Here is a 27106-nt window from a genome sequence, read left to right on the forward strand (position 1 = left end):
TTTTCCGGTGCAAGTGCAGGTGAGACCCGGACCATTTGTCCAGCAGGTCCCACTGAAACACCCTTGCATGAAACCTGCCAAACGGAATGGCTTCGTAAGCCGCAACCATCTTCCCTAGCACTTGAGTGCATTGATGAATCGACACTCTTGCCGGTTTCAGAATCTCCTTGACCATGCATTGGATTTCCAGAGCCTTTTCCGCTGGAAGAAACACTCTTTGCAGTTCCGTGTCCAGGATCATGCCCAAGAAAGGCAGCCGAGATGTCAGAATCAACTGAGATTTTGGCAAATTTAGAATCCAACCATGATGTTGCAGAACCGTCAGGGAGAGTTCCACATTTCTTAGCAACTGCTCCTTCGATCTCGCCTTTATCTGGAGATCGTCCAAGTACGGGATAATTGTGACACCTTGCTTGCGTGGGAGCACCATCATTTCCGCCATCACTTTGGTGAAGACCCTCGGGCCGTGGAAAGCCCAAACGGCAACGTCTGAAATTGGTAATGATAATCCTGCACCGCAAATCTCAGGAAAGCCTGATGTGGAGGATATATCGGGACGTGTAAGTAGGCATCTTTTATGTCGACTGACGCCATAAAATCCCCCCCTTGTAGACTGGAGATCACTGCCTGAAGAGATTCCATTTTGAACTTGAAAGTTTTCAAATACAGATTTAGGGACTTTAGGTTCAGGATCGGTCTGACCGAGCCATCCGGCTTTGGTACGACAAAGAGGCTTGAATAAAACCGTTCTCCCCGTTGGGACTAGGGTACCGGGACAATGACACACTGTTGACACAGCTTTTGTACCGCAGCACTCCCTACTTCCCTTTCTGGGATAGAAACTGGCAAGGCTGATTTGAAAAATCGGTGGGGGGGGGGCACCTCCTGAAACTCCAGTTTGTATCCTTGGGACACTATGTCTAACACCCAAGGATCTAGGCCCGAGTGAACCCAGACCTGACTGAAGAGTCTGAGAAGCGCCCCCACCGGCACGGACTCCCGTAGGGGAGCCCCAGCGTCATTGCGTGGACTTGGCAGAGGCCGGGGAGGACTTTTGGTCCTGGGAGCCTGACGCAGCAGGCGCCCTTTTTCCCCTTCCTCTACCTTTTGAAGCAAGGAAGGACGAGCCTCTTCCTTTTTTGTATTTATTAGGCCGAAAGGACTGCATCTGATAATGGGGCGCCTTTTTCTGTTGTGCTGGAACATAAGGAAGAAAAGATGACTTACCCGCTGTAGCGGTAGACACTAGGTCAGCGAGGCCGTCACCAAACAAGACACTACCTTTATAAGGGAGAGCTTCCATAGCTTTCTTGGAGTCGGCATCAGCATTCCATTGATGAATCCACAGCGCTCTCCAGGCCGAGACAGCCATGGCATTGACCCTTGATCCCAAGAGGCCAATATCCCTCGCCGCATCCTTTAGGTAAGCTGCAGCGTCCCTGATATAACCGAGAGTCAAAAGAATGTTATCCTTATCCAGGGTATCCATGTCAGATGCCAAATTATCAGCCCACTTAGCAATAGCACTACTCACCCAAGCCGACGCCACGGAAGGTCTGAGGAGCGCACCCGTAGTGACATAAATAGCTTTTAATGTTGTTTCCTGCTTACGATCCGCAGGATCCTTGAGGGCAGCAGTGTCGGGAGACGGAAGCGCCACCTTCTTGGACAGCCGGGACAGGGCCTTGTCCACATTGGGAGATGACTCCCACTTTTCCCTGTCGACAGAGGGGAAAGGATATGCCATAAAAATTCTCTTGGGAACCTGCCACCTTTTGTCAGGAGATTCCCAAGCTTTTTCACAAAGAGCGTTCAGTTCATGAGAGGGGGGAAACGTCACCTCAGGCTTCTTTCCCTATACAAACAAACCCTTGTATCAGGAACAGCAAACAGTTCAGAAATATGTAAAACATCTTTAATTGCCCCAATCATGTACTGAATACTCTTCACCACTCTTGGATGTAAACTGGCCTCACTAAAGTCGACACTGGAATCAGAGTCCGTGTCGGTATCAGAATCCGCCATCTGGATAAATGAACGCTTTTGTGACCCCGAGAGTGCCTGTTCCTGGGACAAGGCGTCCTCCATGGATTTTCTCCATGCTTGTGTCTGAGAATCAGATTTATCCAGCCTCTTAGACAATAATGCCACATTTGCATTCAATGTACTTTACATGGCCACCCAATCAGCAGTCGGCGGTGCCGACAGAGACACTCCCAACTCTTTCTCTGCACCCCCAGTAACCTCCTCCGGGGAGGAGTACTCAGCCTCAGACATGTCGACACAGTGTACCGACATCCACACACTCACACTGGCAAATGGGGACAGACCCACAGAGAAGCCAGTTAGAGAGAACACAGAGAGAGTATACCAGCTCACACCCCAGCGCCCATATAATACTGAAAAATATATATATGATGAGTGCGCTGTTACAATAGCACCAAATTACTGTGCCCCCCCCCCCCCCCCCCCCCGTTTTGCTCCCTGTACTTGATAAGGAGCGTGGAGGTCCGGGCCAGCGTCTCTGCATAGTCTGTGAAGAGAGAAAATGGCGCTGGCAAGCTGTGAGGGCTAAGCCACGCCCCCACCTCGGCGCGCTGTAGTCCCGCTCAATTTTAAATATTTATTCTGGCGGGGGCTTATATTTAGTGCCTAGGCACTTATAATATGTCTCTTTGCCAGTTATAAAGCCTCAGTAACATGCTGCCCAGGGCGCTCCCCCCTGCGCCCTGCACCCTGTGAGTGCCGTTGGTGTATGTGTGGGAGCCTGGCACGCAGCGCGACCACTGCGCTGTACCTCGTTACTGAAGTCTTCTGCCGTCACTGATGTCTTCTGATCTTATCATACTCCCCCGGCTTCTTTCTTCTGGCTTCTGTGAGGGGGGTGACGGCGCGGCTCCGGGAACAAGCAGCTAGGCGCACCAAGGGATCGAACCCTCTGGAGCTAATGGTGTCCAGTAGCCTAAGAAGCAGAGCCCTTAACTCAGAAGAAGTAGGTCTGACTTCTCTCCACTCACTCCCACGATGCAGGGAGCCTGTAGCCAGCAGGTCTGCCTGAAAATAAAAAACCTAACATAAAGTCTTTTCAGAGAAACTCAGGAGACCTCCCCTAGTGAGTGTCCAGTCTCTCTGGGCACAGAATCCAACTGAGGTCTGGAGGAGGGGCATAGAGGGAGGAGCCAGTTCACACCCATTCAAAGTCTTATAGTGTGCCCATGTCTCCTGCGGATCCCGTCTATACCCCATGGTCCTTTTGGAGTCCCCAGCATCCTCTAGGACGTAAGAGAAAATATGATCTCGGTGACTTTGACCATGGAAGAATTTTTGGTGCCAGGCGAAGTGGTTGGAGTACCTCACACGCTGCTGCTCTTTGGGATTTTCATGTACAAATCTCTAGAATTTACAGAGAATGCTGCGCAAAACAAAAAACACCCTGAGAGAGGCAGTTCTGTGAGAGGTCTCAAGCCACACATACGTGGCAATGAGCTCAGTGTCCTCCAGTGGGCGCTAGTCGCACATATACGTGGCAATGAGCTCAGTGTCCTCCAGTGGGCGCTAGTCGCACATACGTGGCAATGAGCTCAGTGTCCTCCAGTGGGCGCTAGTCGCACATACCTGGCAATGAGCTCAGTGTCCTCCAGTGGGCGCTAGTCGCACATACGTGGCAACGAGCTCAGTGTCCTCCAGTGGGCGCTAGTCGCACATACCTGGCAACGAGCTCAGTGTCCTCCAGTGGGCGCTAGTCGCACATACCTGGCAACGAGCTCAGTGTCCTCCAGTGGGCGCTAGTCGCACATACCTGGCAATGAGCTCAGTGTCCTCCAGTGGGAGCTAGTCGCACATACGTGGCAACGAGCTCAGTGTCCTCCAGTGGGCGCTAGTCGCACATACGTGGCAACGAGCTCAGTGTCCTCCAGTGGGCGCTAGTCGCACATACCTGGCAATGAGCTCAGTGTCCTCCAGTGGGCGCTAGTCGCACATACGTGGCAATGAGTTCAGTGTCCTCCAGTGGGCGCTAGTCGCACATACGTGGCAATGAGTTCAGTGTCCTCAAGTGGGCACTAGTCACACATATGTGGCAATGAGCTCAGTGTCCTCCAGTGGGGCGCTAGTCACACATATGTGGCAATGAGCTCAGTGTCCTCCAGTGGGGCGCTAGTCACACATATGTGGCAATGAGCTCAGTGTCCTCCAGTGGGCGCTAGTCACACATATGTGGTAATGAGCTCAGTGTCCTCCAGTGGGCGCTAGTCGCACATACGTGGAATTTGAGTTCAGTGTCCTCCAGGGGGCGCTAGTCACACATATGTGGTAATGAGCTCAGTGTCCTCCAGTGGGCGCTAGTCACAGATATGTGGCAATGAGCTCAGTGTCCTCCAGTGGGGCGCTAGTCACACATATGTGGTAATGAGCTCAGTGTCCTCCAGGGGGCGCTAGTCGCACATATGTGGCAATGAGTTCAGTGTCCTCCAGGGGGCGCTAGTCACACATACATGGCAATGAGCTCAGTGTCCTCCAGTGGGCGCTAGTCGCACATACGTGGCAATGAGCTCAGTGTCCTCCAGTGGGCGCTAGTCGCACATACGTGGCAATGAGCTCAGTGTCCTCCAGTGGGCGCTAGTCGCACATACGTGGCAATGAGCTCAGTGTCCTCCAGTGGGCGCTAGTCGCACATACCTGGCAATGAGCTCAGTGTCCTCCAGTGGGCGCTAGTCGCACATACCTGGCAATGAGCTCAGTGTCCTCCAGTGGGCGCTAGTCGCACATATACGTGGCAATGAGCTCAGTGTCCTCCAGTGGGCGCTAGTCGCACATACGTGGCAATGAGCTCAGTGTCCTCCAGTGGGCGCTAGTTGCACATACGTGGCAACGAGCTCAGTGTCCTCCAGTGGGCGCTAGTCGCACATACCTGGCAATGAGCTCAGTGTCCTCCAGTGGGCGCTAGTCGCACATACCTGGCAATGAGCTCAGTGTCCTCCAGTGGGCGCTAGTCGCACATACGTGGCAATGAGTTCAGTGTCCTCCAGTGGGCGCTAGTCGCACATACGTGGCAATGAGTTCAGTGTCCTCCAGTGGGCGCTAGTCACACATATGTGGCAATGAGCTCAGTGTCCTCCAGTGGGGCGCTAGTCACACATATGTGGCAATGAGCTCAGTGTCCTCCAGTGGGGCGCTAGTCACACATATGTGGCAATGAGCTCAGTGTCCTCCAGTGGGCGCTAGTCACACATATGTGGTAATGAGCTCAGTGTCCTCCAGTGGGCGCTAGTCGCACATACGTGGAATTTGAGTTCAGTGTCCTCCAGGGGGCGCTAGTCACACATATGTGGTAATGAGCTCAGTGTCCTCCAGTGGGCGCTAGTCACAGATATGTGGCAATGAGCTCAGTGTCCTCCAGTGGGGCGTTAGTCACACATATGTGGTAATGAGCTCAGTGTCCTCCAGGGGGCGCTAGTCGCACATATGTGGCAATGAGTTCAGTGTCCTCCAGGGGGCGCTAGTCACACATATGTGGCAATGAGCTCAGTGTCCTCCAGTGGGGCGCTAGTCACACATATGTGGCAAAGAGCTCAGTGTCTTCCAGTGGGGCGCTAGTCACACATATGTGGTAATGAGCTCAGTGTCCTCCAGGGGGCGCTAGTCGCACATACGTGGCAATGAGTTCAGTGTCCTCCAGGGGGCGCTAGTCACACATATGTGGCAATGAGCTCAGTGTCCTCCAGTGGGGCGCTAGTCACACATACGTGGCAATGAGCTCAGTGTCCTCCAGTGGCATCTAGTCGCACATACGTGGCAATGAGTTCAGTGTCCTCCTGTAGGCGCTAGTCGCACATACGTGGCAATGAGCTCAGTGTCGTCGCACATACGTGGCAATGAGCTCAGTGTCCTCCAGTGGGCGCTAGTCGCACATACCTGGCAATGAGCTCAGTGTCCTCCAGTGGGCGCTAGTTGCACATACGTGGCAATGAGCTCAGTGTCCTCCACTGGGCGCTAGTCGCACATACGTGGCAATGAGCTCAATGTCCTCCAGTGGGCGCTAGTCACACATACGTGGCAATGAGCTCAGTGTCCTCCAGTGGGCGCTAGTCGCACATACCTGGCAATGAGCTCAGTGTCCTCCAGTGGGCGCTAGTCACACATACGTGGCAATGAGCTCAGTGTCCTCCAGTGGGCGCTAGTCGCACATACGTGGCAATGAGCTCAGTGTCCTCCAGTGGGCGCTAGTTGCACATACGTGGCAACGAGCTCAGTGTCCTCCAGTGGGCGCTAGTCGCACATACCTGGCAATGAGCTCAGTGTCCTCCAGTGGGCGCTAGTCGCACATACCTGGCAATGAGCTCAGTGTCCTCCAGTGGGCGCTAGTCGCACATACGTGGCAATGAGTTCAGTGTCCTCCAGTGGGCGCTAGTCGCACATACGTGGCAATGAGTTCAGTGTCCTCCAGTGGGCGCTAGTCACACATATGTGGCAATGAGCTCAGTGTCCTCCAGTGGGGCGCTAGTCACACATATGTGGCAATGAGCTCAGTGTCCTCCAGTGGGGCGCTAGTCACACATATGTGGCAATGAGCTCAGTGTCCTCCAGTGGGCGCTAGTCACACATATGTGGTAATGAGCTCAGTGTCCTCCAGTGGGCGCTAGTCGCACATACGTGGAATTTGAGTTCAGTGTCCTCCAGGGGGCGCTAGTCACACATATGTGGTAATGAGCTCAGTGTCCTCCAGTGGGCGCTAGTCACAGATATGTGGCAATGAGCTCAGTGTCCTCCAGTGGGGCGCTAGTCACACATATGTGGTAATGAGCTCAGTGTCCTCCAGGGGGCGCTAGTCGCACATATGTGGCAATGAGTTCAGTGTCCTCCAGGGGGCGCTAGTCACACATATGTGGCAATGAGCTCAGTGTCCTCCAGTGGGGCGCTAGTCACACATATGTGGCAAAGAGCTCAGTGTCTTCCAGTGGGGCGCTAGTCACACATATGTGGTAATGAGCTCAGTGTCCTCCAGGGGGCGCTAGTCGCACATACGTGGCAATGAGTTCAGTGTCCTCCAGGGGGCGCTAGTCACACATATGTGGCAATGAGCTCAGTGTCCTCCAGTGGGGCGCTAGTCACACATACGTGGCAATGAGCTCAGTGTCCTCCAGTGGCATCTAGTCGCACATACGTGGCAATGAGTTCAGTGTCCTCCTGTAGGCGCTAGTCGCACATACGTGGCAATGAGCTCAGTGTCGTCGCACATATGTGGCAATGAGCTCAGTGTCCTCCAGTGGGCGCTAGTCGCACATACCTGGCAATGAGCTCAGTGTCCTCCAGTGGGCGCTAGTTGCACATACGTGGCAATGAGCTCAGTGTCCTCCACTGGGCGCTAGTCGCACATACGTGGCAATGAGCTCAATGTCCTCCAGTGGGCGCTAGTCACACATACGTGGCAATGAGCTCAGTGTCCTCCAGTGGGCGCTAGTCGCACATACCTGGCAATGAGCTCAGTGTCCTCCAGTGGGCGCTAGTCGCACATACGTGGCAATGAGCTCAGTGTCCTCCAGTGGGGCGCTAGTCACACATACGTGGCAATGAGCTCAGTGTCCTCCAGTGGCATCTAGTCGCACATACGTGGCAATGAGTTCAGTGTCCTCCTGTAGGCGCTAGTCGCACATACGTGGCAATGAGATCAGTGTCCTCCAGTGGCCTCTAGTCGCACATACGTGGCAATGAGCTCAGTGTCCTCCAGTGGCCTCTAGTCACACATACGTGGCAATGAGCTCAGTGTCCTCCAGTGGGCGCTAGTCGCACATACGTGGCAATGAGCTCAGTGTCCTCCAGTGGGCGCTAGTCGCACATACGTGGCAATGAGCTCAGTGTCCTCCAGTGGGCGCTAGTCGCACATACCTGGCAATGAGCTCAGTGTCCTCCAGTGGGCGCTAGTCGCACATACGTGGCAACGAGCTCAGTGTCCTCCAGTGGGCGCTAGTCGCACATACCTGGCAACGAGCTCAGTGTCCTCCAGTGGGCGCTAGTCGCACATACCTGGCAATGAGCTCAGTGTCCTCCAGTGGGCGCTAGTCGCACATACCTGGCAATGAGCTCAGTGTCCTCCAGTGGGCGCTAGTCACACATATGTGGTAATGAGCTCAGTGTCCTCCAGTGGGCGCTAGTCGCACATACGTGGAATTTGAGTTCAGTGTCCTCCAGGGGGCGCTAGTCACACATATGTGGTAATGAGCTCAGTGTCCTCCAGTGGGCGCTAGTCACAGATATGTGGCAATGAGCTCAGTGTCCTCCAGTGGGGCGCTAGTCACACATATGTGGTAATGAGCTCAGTGTCCTCCAGGGGGCGCTAGTCGCACATATGTGGCAATGAGTTCAGTGTCCTCCAGGGGGCGCTAGTCACACATACGTGGCAATGAGCTCAGTGTCCTCCAGTGGGCGCTAGTCGCACATACGTGGCAATGAGCTCAGTGTCCTCCAGTGGGCGCTAGTCGCACATACGTGGCAATGAGCTCAGTGTCCTCCAGTGGGCGCTAGTCGCACATACGTGGCAATGAGCTCAGTGTCCTCCAGTGGGCGCTAGTCGCACATACCTGGCAATGAGCTCAGTGTCCTCCAGTGGGCGCTAGTCGCACATACCTGGCAATGAGCTCAGTGTCCTCCAGTGGGCGCTAGTCGCACATACGTGGCAATGAGCTCAGTGTCCTCCAGTGGGCGCTAGTCGCACATACGTGGCAATGAGCTCAGTGTCCTCCAGTGGGCGCTAGTTGCACATACGTGGCAACGAGCTCAGTGTCCTCCAGTGGGCGCTAGTCGCACATACCTGGCAATGAGCTCAGTGTCCTCCAGTGGGCGCTAGTCGCACATACCTGGCAATGAGCTCAGTGTCCTCCAGTGGGCGCTAGTCGCACATACGTGGCAATGAGTTCAGTGTCCTCCAGTGGGCGCTAGTCGCACATACGTGGCAATGAGTTCAGTGTCCTCCAGTGGGCGCTAGTCACACATATGTGGCAATGAGCTCAGTGTCCTCCAGTGGGGCGCTAGTCACACATATGTGGCAATGAGCTCAGTGTCCTCCAGTGGGGCGCTAGTCACACATATGTGGCAATGAGCTCAGTGTCCTCCAGTGGGCGCTAGTCACACATATGTGGTAATGAGCTCAGTGTCCTCCAGTGGGCGCTAGTCGCACATACGTGGAATTTGAGTTCAGTGTCCTCCAGGGGGCGCTGGTCACACATATGTGGTAATGAGCTCAGTGTCCTCCAGTGGGCGCTAGTCACAGATATGTGGCAATGAGCTCAGTGTCCTCCAGTGGGGCGCTAGTCACACATATGTGGTAATGAGCTCAGTGTCCTCCAGGGGGCGCTAGTCGCACATATGTGGCAATGAGTTCAGTGTCCTCCAGGGGGCGCTAGTCACACATATGTGGCAATGAGCTCAGTGTCCTCCAGTGGGGCGCTAGTCACACATATGTGGCAAAGAGCTCAGTGTCTTCCAGTGGGGCGCTAGTCACACATATGTGGTAATGAGCTCAGTGTCCTCCAGGGGGCGCTAGTCGCACATACGTGGCAATGAGTTCAGTGTCCTCCAGGGGGCGCTAGTCACACATATGTGGCAATGAGCTCAGTGTCCTCCAGTGGGGCGCTAGTCACACATACGTGGCAATGAGCTCAGCGTCCTCCAGTGGCATCTAGTCGCACATACGTGGCAATGAGTTCAGTGTCCTCCTGTAGGCGCTAGTCGCACATACGTGGCAATGAGCTCAGTGTCGTCGCACATACGTGGCAATGAGCTCAGTGTCCTCCAGTGGGCGCTAGTCGCACATACCTGGCAATGAGCTCAGTGTCCTCCAGTGGGCGCTAGTTGCACATACGTGGCAATGAGCTCAGTGTCCTCCAGTGGGCGCTAGTCGCACATACGTGGCAATGAGCTCAGTGTCCTCCAGTGGGCGCTAGTCACACATACGTGGCAATGAGCTCAGTGTCCTCCAGTGGGCGCTAGTCGCACATACCTGGCAATGAGCTCAGTGTCCTCCAGTGGGCGCTAGTCGCACATACGTGGCAATGAGCTCAGTGTCCTCCAGTGGGGCGCTAGTCACACATACGTGGCAATGAGCTCAGTGTCCTCCAGTGGCATCTAGTCGCACATACGTGGCAATGAGTTCAGTGTCCTCCTGTAGGCGCTAGTCGCACATACGTGGCAATGAGATCAGTGTCCTCCAGTGGCCTCTAGTCGCACATACGTGGCAATGAGCTCAGTGTCCTCCAGTGGCCTCTAGTCACACATACGTGGCAATGAGCTCAGTGTCCTCCAGTGGGCGCTAGTCGCACATACGTGGCAATGAGCTCAGTGTCCTCCAGTGGGCGCTAGTCGCACATACGTGGCAATGAGCTCAGTGTCCTCCAGTGGGCGCTAGTCGCACATACCTGGCAATGAGCTCAGTGTCCTCCAGTGGGCGCTAGTCGCACATACGTGGCAATGAGATCAGTGTCCTCCAGTGGCCTCTAGTCACACATACGTGGCAATGAGCTCAGTGTCCTCCAGTGGGCGCTAGTCGCACATACGTGGCAATGAGCTCAGTGTCCTCCAGTGGGCGCTAGTCGCACATACCTGGCAATGAGCTCAGTGTCCTCCAGTGGGCGCTAGTCGCACATACGTGGCAATGAGATCAGTGTCCTCCAGTGGCCTCTAGTCGCACATACGTGGCAATGAGATCAGTGTCCGCCAGTGGCCTCTAGTCACACATACGTGGCAATGAGCTCAGTGTTCTCCAGTGGCCTCTAGTCACACATACGTGGCATATAAATACCAGTCACAGATACATCCTCATATCCGTCACACTGTACCAACGCCGCCTGTGCTATTCCTCTCCGTTATCACCTAGTTCAGGCTGGCTGCTCAGGGAAAGATAAAATATATCTGAACAGGGCGAAGGCCGAGCCCAACCTCCTGCACTGAGGGCGAATATGTAACTATACTGACAGCGGGTGCCCTGCTCCACGGTACGTGCAACCTAACTACCCGTGCTCTTTGTTATTCGTTGCTATGGACTACAGCAATCTCCACACACACTCTCCTTTCATCCCACCCATGTATCAAACACCTAGAGAGGAAATCGTCTACTGACCAGTAACAACCAGAGCGAGCGGGACGGGACTGGGAATATTACCTGACTGTTGGCGGGCGAGGCCTTCTTTGCTTTCCGCTTCTTCTTCTTCTTTTTCGCTTTATTACTTGGAGCAGCCTGAAAAGAAAGTCAGTGTATTATATAATGATTGTCTGAGGGAAGAAACAGACAGAAGTGTACGGATAGGAGGTCACTTAATGTGGAGCCGTCATGTGCAGCTTATATTCATAATAGCAATTTATCAGGAAGAGGGGACATATTCCCACAAACGCCACTAGAACCCCCGCCCCAGCCTTCTGAAGCTGCCACATAAAATAGTCAAACTTATATACGTTATTCATTACACGGGGAGCACGGAGCTGATCTGGAATGTTCTTCCCCATACGTGAGGATGATACATAATAAGGTACAAGAATGACGGTGGTCTAATGTCGGATTTACTATGCCAGGAAATGCTCGCCCACGTTGGCGCAGTAACCGGCCCCTCCCCTGTATGACGGCTGGCAGACATTTGTAATGCAGGCCACAGAATGGTCGTCAATGCTACTGAGGACAGCTATCCAATCAGCAACACCGACACTGCAATGCCCCAAGTGCATTTCCGCTGTAACCAATAGTTCAGCCAACGGCGAAAGGTCTATTACTGTTCCAGCATCGGCTAAACCGCACGACCGGCGGCCCCCCGCCATATTACCAGATGTGGTGGGGGCAGGGTGTTTACAGTAAAAGCGCGGTCTTCTGTATCTTTCTCCTTTAATAAACCTGGACTCAATTAAAGTATAAGCCCTTGTTTTATTAAGGGTTAAATATACAAAATAATCTTTCAAATATGTTGCATATATAATCCCAATCCTACAGCTCAGCATTTGCTAGATACGTTTTCTGACTTAAAAAATAGGATTTTGGTACTTACCAGGTAAATCCTTTTCTTTGAATCCATAGGGGGCACTGGAGTACTCTTGGGATATGGACGGGCTTCCGTAGGAACAGCACTGAATATTTAAATTTAGAACACTCCACCCCTCCATATCCCCGAGTACCTCTCAGTGTTTTTTACTGAGCCGAACAGGAACTATAGAGAGGTTGACAATGGAGTATTACATATAACATAACTGACAATAACGAAGTTAACCCATAACGTTACTGACAACTAAACAGTTGACACCCTAACCAGCACTTGTAATTTGAACCAGTCGGTGAAAGTGTGTTACCATAAGATCCTCAGAACTAACCACAACTGCTCTGGGTGGGCGTCCAGTGCCCCCTATGGATTCAAAGAAAAGGATTTACCTGGTAAGTACCAAAATCCTATTTTCTTTATCATCCACTAGGGGTCACTGGAGTACTCTTGGGACGTACCAAAGCTTCCCCCATGGGCGGGAGAGCTGTTTGGCACTGGTAACACTAGGCGGCCAAAGCTAGATGCTGATGCCGCAAATGTATCAAACTTGTAAAAGCGCACAAACGTGTGCACTGAAGACCATGTAGCCGCACGGCAAAGCTGCGTCGCAGAAGCCCCACGACCAGCTGCCCATGAAGTTCCCACAGAACGTGTGGAATGAGCGGTTACTGACGTAGGCGGTTGTAACCTAGCATGTAAGCCTGACGTATGGTCAAACTAAAACGGGGAAAAGGCGCCTCCCTGAGCCTATGTTGAAACGCTGCCCGCTGCTCCCAAAGGAATAGGGTATTAGCAATCCCTAGACAATTGGAACCAAAAAAACTAAACAAGAGAGCGCAGGCAGACTTAACAAAAGTTCACAATTTATTAAAACAGTGATCACAAAATAAGATAATATAAAAATGATTATGATTAAGAACTAATTCCGTACTACAACTCCATATATTCCACACATTAAAGTGCACTGATATGCTAGTATATTGACAATATGAAGTATTCTAGAAATTTTAAGCAGCTGGTGTTTTAGATGCTGAAGATCTGGATGTTATACGTATAACAGTCTCATACTTGTATTGATTTGTTCAAAGTGAAAATCACGTATATACAAAGTCAGTGCACTGTTGATTACAGATTAAATATCTGTGAGTTACCTCCAATGGACGAAGCACCCGTTCCGTTTGGTTAAGTATATCCTCATACAGGGATTTAACGCTTATTGCTTCCTTACTGTGAATATAGCACTCCCGAGTGCTCAGGTGTCCGCTTGTTCCAGCGACTATGTCCACTGTTCTCTCCTTACTTAGATCGTGTCCAGCTCGTGACTGCTCACTGCTCCAACGGATCACCTGGCAGTGCCGCGGCAGGTCGAAGTGCCGTTGATCCAAAAAGACAAGCTGTCAGCCACGGTCCCCTTGTTTGCAGGAGGGACCAATGCGGGTGGCTTTATTCGGGCAGATCCCGACCCGACAGTTGAGGTGAGCTAGCCGCCACGGTCCCCGTGATTCAAAATGGACCAGTGCAGGAGGCTGAAATCGGGCAGATTTTTACACGACAGTGGAGTATAGCTGGAACCGGTGAAGTCCGTAAAAGGTGGAAGTTGTTGGATAGAAGGTAGTCGGATCCTATAGCAGCCCTGACGCGTTTCTCGACCGGCACAATCTGGTCGTTTCCTCAGAGGGTTATAATGAACCTATCCTGCTGGTTCCTCATATTTAAAGAACTCCTAGGACGGTCATTAGTACAGGCACCTGAGAGGCACCTGTTCAGATCATTAGTGAACGTGTGTGCAAGTGGAATTAAAGTCAGTTCCACAGACAGATCAAACAATCTTAAATACGAATGTCCAAACAGACTAATTCAACCAAATAACACACCAAAATTAAAATTAAAATTCAAATAACTTACAGAGTAATACTTTTATACATTTCATTACTATTATCATTGATGTTATATCTTAGCGGAGTGGGAGACAGCAATATATCCCAATATAATTGTTAATATAATTATTTATAATCCAAATTTCACAGGGTGAATGGTTCATATCACTATAATAATTATTAATATGATCTGACCATAGCAATATTAAACCATGTCTAATTTATTAATCAATGAATTCCATGTATCTATATGGAGTATTCACTTAGATTAATCCAATTGTATCTTATAGGGTAAAGAAAAATACATATACATTCCTTATGAAAAAACAGGTGATAATCAATTAAACTAGACCAATTACATGCCACTCATCATTAGGCATATATATCTATGCATATAGTATGGATAAGCCATTTGATCTCCATTGTACTGGATACTAAAATAAATAAAATAAATAAAATAAAATAAAGAATGAAATAAATATAAATAAAAATAAATATGAAAATATAAAAAATAAATATAAAAAATTAAATAAAATATTTAAATATATATAAATATAAATATAAATATACATATACACAGGTGGGAAGAAAGGTGGGAATGGAAGAAAGCATCAAACGATGGCAGAGAGATATATTTACACTCATCTGCCAAAGTGGGAGGCACTCTCCCACTCCCCCAGCATAAACAAAATCAAAGAGACATAATGGTAAAGACAGCTCATGGAGACAACTGTACTTAACCCCACAAAAGGGGACAAGATGATTTTGCATAAATTGCAAAAGAGATAGAGATATTTTATTTAATTTTTTATATTTATTTTTTATATTTTCATATTTATTTTTATTTATATTTATTTCATTCTTTATTTTATTTTATTTATTTTATTTATTTTAGTATCCAGTACAATGGAGATCAAATGGCTTATCCATACTATATGCATAGATATATATGCCTAATGATGAGTGGCATGTAATTGGTCTAGTTTAATTGATTATCACCTGTTTTTTCATAAGGAATGTATATGTATTTTTCTTTACCCTATAAGATACAATTGGATTAATCTAAGTGAATACTCCATATAGATACATGGAATTCATTGATTAATAAATTAGACATGGTTTAATATTGCTATGGTCAGATCATATTAATAATTATTATAGTGATATGAACCATTCACCCTGTGAAATTTGGATTATAAATAATTATATTAACAATTATATTGGGATATATTGCTGTCTCCCACTCCGCTAAGATATAACATCAATGATAATAGTAATGAAATGTATAAAAGTATTACTCTGTAAGTTATTTGAATTTTAATTTTAATTTTGGTGTGTTATTTGGTTGAATTAGTCTGTTTGGACATTCGTATTTAAGATTGTTTGATCTGTCTGTGGAACTGACTTTAATTCCACTTGCACACACGTTCACTAATGATCTGAACAGGTGCCTCTCAGGTGCCTGTACTAATGACCGTCCTAGGAGTTCTTTAAATATGAGGAACCAGCAGGATAGGTTCATTATAACCCTCTGAGGAAACGACCAGATTGTGCCGGTCGAGAAACGCGTCAGGGCTGCTATAGGATCCGACTACCTTCTATCCAACAACTTCCACCTTTTACGGACTTCACCGGTTCCAGCTATACTCCACTGTCGTGTAAAAATCTGCCCGATTTCAGCCTCCTGCACTGGTCCATTTTGAATCACGGGGACCGTGGCGGCTAGCTCACCTCAACTGTCGGGTCGGGATCTGCCCGAATAAAGCCACCCGCATTGGTCCCTCCTGCAAACAAGGGGACCGTGGCTGACAGCTTGTCTTTTTGGATCAACGGCACTTCGACCTGCCGCGGCACTGCCAGGTGATCCGTTGGAGCAGTGAGCAGTCACGAGCTGGACACGATCTAAGTAAGGAGAGAACAGTGGACATAGTCGCTGGAACAAGCGGACACCTGAGCACTCGGGAGTGCTATATTCACAGTAAGGAAGCAATAAGCGTTAAATCCCTGTATGAGGATATACTTAACCAAACGGAACGGGTGCTTCGTCCATTGGAGGTAACTCACAGATATTTAATCTGTAATCAACAGTGCACTGACTTTGTATATACGTGATTTTCACTTTGAACAAATCAATACAAGTATGAGACTGTTATACGTATAACATCCAGATCTTCAGCATCTAAAACACCAGCTGCTTAAAATTTCTAGAATACTTCATATTGTCAATATACTAGCATATCAGTGCACTTTAATGTGTGGAATATATGGAGTTGTAGTACGGAATTAGTTCTTAATCATAATCATTTTTATATTATCTTATTTTGTGATCACTGTTTTAATAAATTGTGAACTTTTGTTAAGTCTGCCTGCGCTCTCTTGTTTAGTTTTTTTGACGTATGGTCAGTTTTATCCATCTGGACAAGGTTTGTTTAGACGCTGGCCAACCCATCTTGGCAGCATCATAGAGAACAAACAACGTATCCGTTTTACGAACTGAAGACGTTCAGGATACATAAACGCGTAATGCGCGTACCACATCCAGAGTTCCAGAATGTGCCGTCAACACAGGAACTACTATTGGTTGATTGATGTGAAAAGATGACACTACCTTTGGTAAGAAGGCGGGATTCGTACGAAGTTCCGCTCTGTCATCATGAAACACCAAATACGGTGCCTTGCATGACAATGCACCCAAATCCGAAACACGCCTTGCCGAAGCTAAGGCTAGAAGAAAAATTGTTTTCCAAGTGAGAAACTTTATATCCACTTGCTGTAAGGGTTCAAAATATGAAGACTGTAAGAAATCTAAAACCAGATTCAAGTCCCATGGCGCTGTAGGTGGAATGAATGGAGGCTGTACTCTGAGGACACCTTGGAGAAAAGTGCGTATAGACGGCAATAGAGCCAATCGTCTTTGAAAGTAAATTGACAAAGCAGATACCTGCACCTTTAGTGTAGATAAACGCAGTCCTCCATCTAACCCTGTTTGTAGAAACAACAAGAGGCGGCATAACTTGAAAGCTGATGTCGGAAATTTCCGAGCTTCACACCAACCTATATAGGCACGCCATATTCTGTAATAATGAGCTGCCGTAACTGGCTTCCTAGCTCGTAACATGGTTGGTATAACTGAATCTGGAATGCCCTCTCTTCTTAAGAGGACGGTCTCAACAGCCACCCCGTCAAACGCAGCCGCGCTAAATCGGGGTAAAGGAATGGACCCTGTTGTAACAGGTCTGGACGTAGCGGGAGCGGCCAAGGATCGTCTGCGAGTAATCCTCGGAGATCCGAGTACCAAGCTCTCCGAGGCCAATGAGGCGCCACTAGTATGACTGTGACCGACTCTCTTTTGATTCGTTTTAGCACCAGAGGGAGCAACGGAAACGGTGGAAACAGATACACAAGACTGTACGGCCACTCGACCGTGAGAGCATCCACCGCCACTGCCTGTGGATCTCTTGTTCTGGACACATACTGGAATGTCTGGTGATTGTGTCGAGACGCCATCAGGTCCACCTGAGGATAACCCCATCGCTGAACCAACATGCGAAACACTTCTGGATTTAATGCCCATTCGCCTGGATGAAAATCCCGACGACTGAGATAATCCGCTTCCCAGTTGTCCACTCCCGGAATGAACACTGCCGACAATATCACCTGGTGGCATTACGCCCAATTGAGGATTCGAGCTACTTCCCGCATTGCCATGCGGCTTCTCGTTCCTCCTTGTTTGTTGATGTATGCGACCGCCGTCGCATTGTCCGACTGCACTTGGACAGGCTGAGAGCGAAGCATATGCACTGCTTGTCGTAGCGCATTGTAAATTGCGCGGAGTTCTAGAACATTTATCGACAGCAATTTCTCGTGATCCGCCCAGAGACCCTGGAGCTGACAATTTTGAATTACCGCTCCCCAACCTCTGAGACTGGCGTCCGTAGTTAGAATGATCCAATTCCAACCTCCGAACCGTCTTCCTGCGGTTAAATTGTGTTCCTTGAGCCACCAGAGCAGAGATACTCTTGCTGTTGGTGACAACCTCACCCTGTGGTGAATCTGCAGATGCGAGCCCGACCACTGGGCAAGCACATTCAGCTGAAATGGACGAGAGTGAAATCTTCCGAACTGAAGCGCCTCGAAAGCTGCCACCATTGTGCCTAAGAGGCGAATGCACAAGTGTACCGACACTGTGCGTGGCTTGAGCACTAATTGTACTAGATGACGTAGCATTTGTACTTTCTGCTGTGGTAGGTAAATTCTTTGATTGACCGTATCGAGAATCATACCTAGGAACTGAAGGCGTTGAGACGGAATTAGATGTGATTTCTTGAAGTTGACAATCCAACCGTGGTGAACCAGTACATCGTATGTTAGCAGCGCATGTTGGAGAAGTATCTGTTGAGACGGAGCTTTGATGAGCAGATCGTCTAAATACGGAACTATTGTCACTCCCAGGGATCTGAGGTGAGCTATCATCACAGACATCACTTTGGTGAATACCCGTGGCGCTGATGACAGGCCAAACGGTAGAGCCTGAAACTGGTAATGGTTCTGGCGTATTGCAAACCGTAAGAATTTCTGATGAGGCTGCCAAATTGGAATGTGTAAGTACGCATCCTTGAGGTCTAGCGCAATCATAAATTCCTTTGCCTCTAAACCCGCAATCACCGAACGTAGAGACTCCATCTTGAATCTGTAGTAAGTTACGTACTGATTGAGCCCCTTTAAGTTCAATATTGGTCTGACTGAGCCATCCGGCTTCGGGACCACAAACAGACTTGAATAATAACCCTGACCCTGTTGGTGTACAGGGACCGGAATTAACACTGCCGAATCTAGTAGGGACTGAATGGCAATTTGCAAAACCGTCCTCTTGTCGTCCGACAGAGGCAATCCTGTCTTGAAAAACCGCAGAGGCGGAAGACAGTCGAACTCTATTTTGTAACCTTTTAACACTAAATTTCGGATCCAGCCATCCGCGGATGTGTGGAACCACGCTACATGGAACGTCTGAAGGCGTGCTCCCACAATTGGAGAACCGAGATGGGCTGGTAGGCCGTCATGCCACTGGCTTGTCGGTAACCTTAGCGTCTTGGCGAGTTGTGTTGGTTTGATGGAAACCACGTCCGCGACCACGTCTAGCAGGCGTGGCTGATCCTCTGCCACGTCCTCGAAAGGGCTGAGGTCTAAAGGATTTGAACGAAGGTCCAGCGTACCTTCTTCTTGGAACCGGTGGAGGCAATGGTAAGAAAACAGACTTACCTCCCGTAGCCTCCGCAATCCATGCGTCCAATTCTGGACCAAACAACTTCTTTCCATCGTAAGGCAACGCCTCTATACTTCGTTTGACCTCTGCCTCCGCCTGATAAGTACGCAGGTAGAGTGCTCTTCGTGCCGTAATTAGCGACGATGAAATACGAGAAGTGAGCTGACAGACGTCAGTAGACGCTGTACAGAGATACTCTACAGCCTCAATCATTTGATTTACAAGAATTATCAGGTTTTCGTCCTGTAAAGCAGATTTGAGTTCTGTAAGCCATATTATGAGCGCCTTAGTGACCCAAATGCCAACCAATCCAGGTCTTAGCATCACACCTGCTGCTACATACATGGATTTTAGCATAGTTTCTATTTTGCGATCTGAAGGATCTTTAAGCGTAGTAGCTGATGGCACTGGTATGGTTAATTTCTTGGTAAGCTTGGACACTGACGAATCAACTATTGGTGGATTCTCCCATGTACACGTTACCGAGTCTGGAAACGGATAACTAGACTTAAATCTGCGAGGTATAGAAAACCGTTTATCTGGATTCTGTCGTGTTTCTACTAGCATCTGATTTAGAGAATCCGACACAGGAAAACTTATTGGCGTCTTCCGTCGTTTAGTAAATACGACCTGATCATTTGTGAGAGGCTGCTCAGCTTCAGGAAACCTTAGAGACTGACGTACCGCTCTGATGAGATCATCAATGCCGGAACTGTTAACCTCCTCGCCATCTGACTCCACTTCGCCCTCCTCACCCTCATCTTGTTCCGTGAGGTCAGGCATGGAATCGTCAGAATGCAACATAGCAGACACTGGAAAATCATAAGACATATGAAAGTTATCCCGTTTACCCAAAATGGATTTGGACCTTACGCAAGACTGAGACGCCTCCGGTAGTTCTGGCGGTCTCATTCTAGACTCAGATCTTACCGTTTCCCGCTCCTGACGAGCGGCGGTCAATTCTGAACTTAACCTATCCAGTACATTTACTAACATACCCCACGGAGGGTCCGGTGAGGAAATTGGTTGTAAAACAGGAGCAGCAATGGTATTCTGAACCGAATTTACAAAACATACTGTACATGTGGTAGATGCATCCGGTAACACACTGCCACATACTTTGCAATTATGCTTTTTAGTTTTTGCTGGTGCCTTACTCATTATGGCGACAGACAATACAATACACAAAACACAGACACCTGCACGACTCAGTAAAATAGCAATAAGGTGTCTCTGTATATAAATCTGGCCAAGTGCAGTACACGTGGCCAGTACTATGAAATGTGATCCCAAATTCCCACTAACACCCCTGCGCCTCCGGTGGAGTAGAGATGTAGGACAGGAACGTTCTGGAATCACAGAGGAAGACACAGGAAGCATGGTTAATGGCTGCCATGCTTATACATATAATCACAGTGCATTCCATACTGATGTTATACAGAGTCTCCCTGCCAGCAAAAGCCTCATTATATATTATATATATAAAATGTGTGGCATTCAACAGCCTGCTGCTGTCCCTTCTCCACCCCCCCCTCGCAGCTGTAGCGTGCAGTGCGGGCCGGGCATCGGGCACCTGATAGAGCTTAGCGCTATGATTACGGCCCCCAGCGGATACAAGCGGCGGCCGGAGCATTGGGAGCAGCGGCGGCGGACCAGACGCGGGGAGCAGATAGCCTGTAGCGGCGGCCGGAGCATTTAAGAAGCGCTGGAGCGGAGACCCGGCGGCCAGCATTACCCGGCGGCCAGCAGCTGAGCGTTACCCGGCGCCAGCCGCTGAACGTTACCCGGCGGCCGGCGCTGCTGCAGCCGCAGCCAGAAAAAACAGCAGCGCCTTCTCCCCTCGTCGGGACGGCAGCGGAAGCTGACCGCCCCGTTCTCACTCTCCTCACATACCTGCAATATCTGTAATGAGGCTCCGACGGGGCTTCTCAGTAAGCGCCGGCCAGCCTGCAGGAAGTGTGTGTGTGTGTGGCTGTGAGGGAGCTCTTTCAGAGAGGCCCGACACGCCCCTGCTGCTATCAGCAGCTGCACTATCCCTGACCCTGCCTTTTGGAAGGGGGAAAGGGATACATAAAATAGAAAAAATAAAAATAAAAATAAAAATTCAAAGTAAGTGTGGACTCAGCCACATTAGCTGTTGCTACTTCGAGCACAGAAAAAACACTGAGAGGTACTCGGGGATATGGAGGGGTGGAGTGTTCTAAATTTAAATATTCAGTGCTGTTCCTACGGAAGCCCGTCCATATCCCAAGAGTACTCCAGTGACCCCTAGTGGATGATAAAGAAACTTACCTTCCTTATCACAAAAAGTGACTCACGGTACTGGGAGAACCCCCAGATGATGTGGTAACATGGGGTTAGATACGCTCCACAGCAGAGTATCTCATAACCAGTAAGTAGCAGTATTGGAGTTGTATTTACTAAACAGACTCTTAGGGGTCTGCTGTGTAAACCTTCTGAGGGGTGGGTGACGCATAGCTCTGCCAATCACAGAGACCCTCTGTCCGGGGAACTCACCTTTAGTTTCTGACAGCTATGATACACACGGCTATCTAAGCACGTTAATATTCTGCGCTGTCAGCTCCGCTGGGACTGGCGAGACTGGCCGAGTATTCTCCGTAAAGCGCTGCAGTATGTGCGTGCGCTATAGAAATAAATGCAAATTTTAAACAAATATATAAATATAAAATCCAGGAGCGCCACTTGCTCTCTCCGACTCTTCGGCTGCAATCGATATTAGCCCAGTACAGATCGCCTTTAATCCGGAGTCAGGAAAATGACTGGTAAACCTCAACGGAGAACATTCTGTAGGGCGGCCATTTTACTCGCCCAAACAATTCATTCATGAGCAGACTTGCCTACCCTCCCGATTTTTACCTTAGCCTCCCGCTGCCCCGGAAGCCCAGCTAGTCCTCCCGCTTTTTCCCTGCCCCTCGTGAGATTACAGACTGCGCATGTGCAAGACCTGATGAGGCGGGGCGCAGGCCATGCATGGAAAAAGTAACCGCGGCGCGCTTCAAGCCCTGTGTGATAGATAGAGGAGTGTGTAGACTCAGGTACCTGCGGGCGCCTGTAAGGCACTGAAGCCAGCCGCTGACATTCCCATAATGGTCTGTGACTGATAAGGAGACGGGCCGTCACCCAGGTAACAGGAACATACAGCCATACCCAGGGAGCCGCTAGCGGTGTGAGCATCAGGCGTTGTATTCTGTCCTGAGGCATGCTTCTGTCGCCGGCAGGGTCCAGAACGGCACACTCTGCAAGTGGCCCCTTCCCCCAAATGTTTTTTTTTCTAGTGACCGCTGTCCTTGATCGTGGCCCGTAACCCCGCCCAAACCCCCCCCCCCCCCCCCCCCGGCATTTTGACGCAATTCGCAGGCCTGTGGGGAGGTGGCAGAGGCAACGCATTGCATTTTCCATATAACCTATTTGGCTCCACCCCTGCCCTATAGGCCCGCGAATCGCGGCAAATAGTGGCGGGGGCGGGGCTTAATTATGCAAAGTGCCTGGTCCCACTGAACAACCTGAAGTCCTGCTGCAAGTTCTGCATCAAGTCCTAAAGTTTATAGTAAGTAAAAGTAGTGTACTGTATGTATTTGGCAATAGCATTGCTACCATGTACATGCATTTGCAACATTATATACAGCAATTTCTCTGAACATATATAAATATTCTGTATATATTACATACATTCTTTCCATATACCGTATTTTTCGGATCATAAGACGCACCTGACCATAAGACGCACCTAGTTTTTAGAGTAAGAAAACTGGAAAAAAAATATTCTGAACCATTTCTGCTTTATCTTCCGTGCGCTGCCTCCCTAGTTTTCACCAACCTCTAAGAGATAGTTCTGTGTGATTTCTCAGACTCCTACAAGGATTCTGTACAGCGCAGCCTTCTGTCAGAGCCAGCATACAGAGACACACACACACACACATCAGAGCCAGCATACACAGACACACATACTGACAGTACCAGTGGTTCCCCGCGTCCAGGCTCTCAGCTAACGCTGCCCGCGGTGCACTCCTGAGGAGGGAGGAGGTGTGGGGGGGGGGGGGGGGGAGCGGGGGAGTCACATGATGCCGGCTCTGCTGCCGAGATGGGCTCTGAGATGCGGGCGCTCTGCTGATGACGGCGCAGCAGCAGCATCCAGGACACGGTGCTACCCGCAAACACGTCTTATTCGCTCCATAAGACGCACATACTTTTTCCCCCACATTTTTGGGGAGAAAAAAGCGTCTTATGGTCCGGAAAATACGGTATATAAGTGATATTTTCACCTTCAGGAGAAATTATTTTTAATATGGAAAGAATGTATGTAATATATACAGAAGATTTATATATGTTCAGAGAAATTGCTGCATCACTCACAGGTCTAATTAATTTGCAAAGCGGATTCACATAGTCTGCATGACTTTTCTAAATCAACGTTTCATTTTATTGTATAAAATTTAGTCAGGACATAAAACATAAGAGGCAGTATCCTACCTTACATAGCAGAAGAATAAAAGCCTTCACCAATACCATTACTGAGCCCTGCACCCCATGCCGTCGGAGGAGCCGCAGTTAAAGTGAGTGGCCACAAGTGTGGATTAAGCTTCGGCACCCGAGGAGGCTCGGGAAAATAACCCTTATCTACACGGCATTATCAGAATACACGCCACCAAAAGGGGAAGTATGCGGGCACAACAGTGTTTTGGACCGTGTGCAGTGAAGTATGAACAAGTGACATTAACGGTGGAACAATTACAACTAATATCAATTAATATAAAACCTAACTTCCCAGTCACCAGCTTTATTTATCCCAGATGGAATTACCGAATGTACACTTTGTTTAAACAACCTCTGGACACCCATTGCTTAGTATCACAATCCAGTACTACATCTAAACTTGGAGGATTGCCAGCTTCATTATTGTACTAACCTTACTTGCAAGGATGCAAATAGTTATCTAGTAACAGCGGTTTACATTGTTGCAATTGACAGTGATTTACAATGTTACTCAATATCATCGCTGAACAGTCAGTCTCTGGGAGTCAGCTTACGCTGTTGTAATAACTGTGTTTCCGAGTACTCAATAGAGATATGAAGCTGCATATAATATTCAGTATTTTATTAAGTAGATGCATTGTTTGAATTTTTATGTAATATGGTGATTTGTGCTTATTAAAACTATTTTTAGAAATTGAATCACCGGTATAAATGATTCACATGCGCGGCCTCTTTGGTTGTTTGTTTAGAGACGGGAAGAATAGGGGAAGACGGGTAGAGTAAAGGAAGAATATGGTGAGATGGGATGAATAGGGGGAAATAGGGGAAGATGATGCGAATAGTTGGAGACAGGAGGAATAGAAGAGGGATGGGGATTTTAACATGGCTGTCAGTGAGTGCGCTCTCTGGGGGCAGGTAATGCCTGTGACACTCAGCACCCAGTTTCTCCCCTTTCTCCTGTCAGCATAAGAATCTTGGTTTAGAGCAGTGGTCCCCAAGCTTTTTTAAATTACGGCACCCTAGAGTATCCGAGTTTTTTTCACGGCACCCCTAGGCCATAAGTTTATTGCTGAGAAATTTAGAAAGAAATATAAAATTAAGTAAATTGTGTTTATAGATCCTCCTTTGGTTTAAATATGTGGTGGGGGACAGGACTTGCATATGTTTGTCCAGATATTTGTTTTTGGTGTTTCCTATTACATTGACCATAAATAATTTGAATTAGTCCTTGATCACCAATCCAAGGCACCCCTACAAGTGTCGTGAGGCACCCCAGGGAGCCACGGTACACAGTTTGAGAATCACTGGGTTAGTGTAAAAGGAAGCCAATCTCTCTTTCACTGGCCTCACTTAAAAGTAACAAATGTTATTTGCAAGTTGTATATGCAACTTCATGCTATAGTTTATCAGCCACTGCAGGACACACCCCTAAGTGGCAATAGATACGCCCATAGGTGGAGCTAGACACGCACTTTTGGTGGAACATGATACCCCCTCAGCGGCACGCGCTGCATACTGCCACCGATTACAATCTCCCTGAAACTACTTTTCAAAAGTAGGCAAGTATGTTCATGAGAATGCAGAAAACCAGCTCACTAGGAACCACAGACATCATCATGGTATGAAAAGCTACAAGAATGCAGAATATCAATCACTAGGAACCGGTGACATCACTGTGCGTCTCAGTGTTACACGGTACAATAAGTGTGCGTCACAGTGAGCTCCGATTGGGCATGGCGCACTAACACTATATAGCCAGGCTACAGTCACAGGCAAGATGGCTGCCTCTACTTCAATGGGACAAGAACACAGATCATTTTAATGGACCATTTAAATTGAATCATGTCCTTATTTTTCATCAAAGTGACATTTCCTCTGCAGAACATAACAAGAGATTTTCCACCAGCGCAGAACAAGAAGGGTGCGTGTTACCTCTGCTATAGCCGCCTCGCTCCCGCCATTTTGCTGGTTCTCTTGTCCATCCGGCTCCTCTTCATCGCTCAATCTGGACTGAGCCGCCCGGCCGACGTTTGGGTCACTGTGGGGTTCTTCGTCTGTTTCAGTAATCTGTAACAAGGTGACATAATAAGTCTCATCCCAATGTCACGTATACAGTGAGGTCAGCAAGTCAGCCGTCTAAGACTACACAGCCATGAACCACAGACTCTGCACTGAGAGGCCAATAGCAGAGTATTCATGTGTACCAACTGAGCGCCATTAAGAACGTGTTTTTCACCAACCGTTACTTTATTTAATGGGCGATCCGCAGGGGTGTATCTATATGTGCAGGATGAGTGGAGAACACGGGCCCCTGCATCAATGGGGGCCCTGCTGCTGCGCCAAGGGCCTTTTCTATCTCTACCGCAAGCGCCATCTTCTGCAAATATCAAACAGGAAATGGTACATACAGCAAAAGGTGTGTGTGTGTGTGTGTGTGTGTGTGTGTGTGTGTGTGTGTGTTGTGTCAGAAATGGGCAATCTGTGGCGTGAAAGTTGTTCTGGAACCAATACACAGACAATGACACTAGTGCACGTAGCAGTCTCACGTTTATTTGCTACCTACAGCAGGCTGAGAAAACCCGTCTCCGACTTTTGTGGAACATGTACCAGCCTGCACAACAACTAAGGGACCATAGGTGACCTAAGCCTGTTCAATGGTGTAATAAGTAGAGTCAAATAGCACATCCATATATGATGTTATTGCCAGGTGCTGTTAGCGTTTCCACCACTAGATGGCAGCACACCCCAGCTGGAATGGGTTACTGATAACCTGCCGGCTGCTGTGAGCGGTTCCCCCACTAGATGGCAGCACACCCCAACTGGAATGGGTTACTGATAACCTGCTGCCTGCTGTGAGCGGTTCCCCCACTAGATGGCAGCACACCCCAGCTGAAATTGCTCTGCCGGCTGCTGTGAGCGGTTCCCCCACTAGGTGGCAGTACACACCAGCTGGAACGGGTTACTCAGACCCCGTTCCTCCAATAGTTTGCGGTTCCCCCGGTTTTTCCGGCTGGATGGCTCGGGCTGCTGGGGTTCCTCCTCGGGGCCCTCCGGCTCCTCCTGCCCCCTCTGCTCCCCGCGCAGCCTCCTCAGGGCACGGCGGGACATGGCTCTCCCCAGCAGCAGCAGCAGCAACCAGGCGGGCGACGAGCACGTACAGCTCTGGAAAACGGACGAGCACGGAAGAGACAGGTCTGCGCATGCGCGCTGCCAGGGGCGTGTCGTTTCACTATGCGGCCGCCAGATGGTGCTGGTGCAGCGTGTGATCTCTAGGGATGTCACAGCGAGAGAACACATCGGTTACAAAACATTGGGGGTAATTCCAAGTTGATCGCAGCAGGAAATTTTTTAGCAGTTGGGCAAAACCATGTGCACTGCAGGGGAGGCAGATATAACATGTGCAGAGAGAGCTAGATTTGGGTGGGTTATTTTATTTCTGTGCAGGGTAAATACTGGCTGCT

At 49.2% G+C, this 27106-nt stretch overlaps 1 protein-coding gene across 1 annotated transcript in view; it reads right to left on the bottom strand.

The window, feature by feature from the left end:
* The window catches only part of TCF25 (transcription factor 25), a 60882-nt gene extending 34046 nt beyond the window's left edge, over positions 1-26836 (bottom strand). Inside the window, exons 1-3 of the mRNA XM_063945938.1 lie at positions 26592-26836; positions 25578-25712; positions 11153-11227 (exon numbers count right to left, since the gene is read on the bottom strand). Of these exons, the coding sequence (XP_063802008.1) occupies positions 11153-11227; positions 25578-25712; positions 26592-26753 (372 nt within the window). The 5' untranslated portion in view covers positions 26754-26836. The remainder of the gene's footprint in view (positions 1-11152; positions 11228-25577; positions 25713-26591) is intronic.
* Between the last annotated feature and the right edge of the window lie 270 nt (positions 26837-27106).

Source organism: Pseudophryne corroboree, chromosome 11, assembly GCF_028390025.1.
Source record: "Pseudophryne corroboree isolate aPseCor3 chromosome 11, aPseCor3.hap2, whole genome shotgun sequence".
Classification (NCBI taxonomy): domain Eukaryota; kingdom Metazoa; phylum Chordata; class Amphibia; order Anura; family Myobatrachidae; genus Pseudophryne; species Pseudophryne corroboree.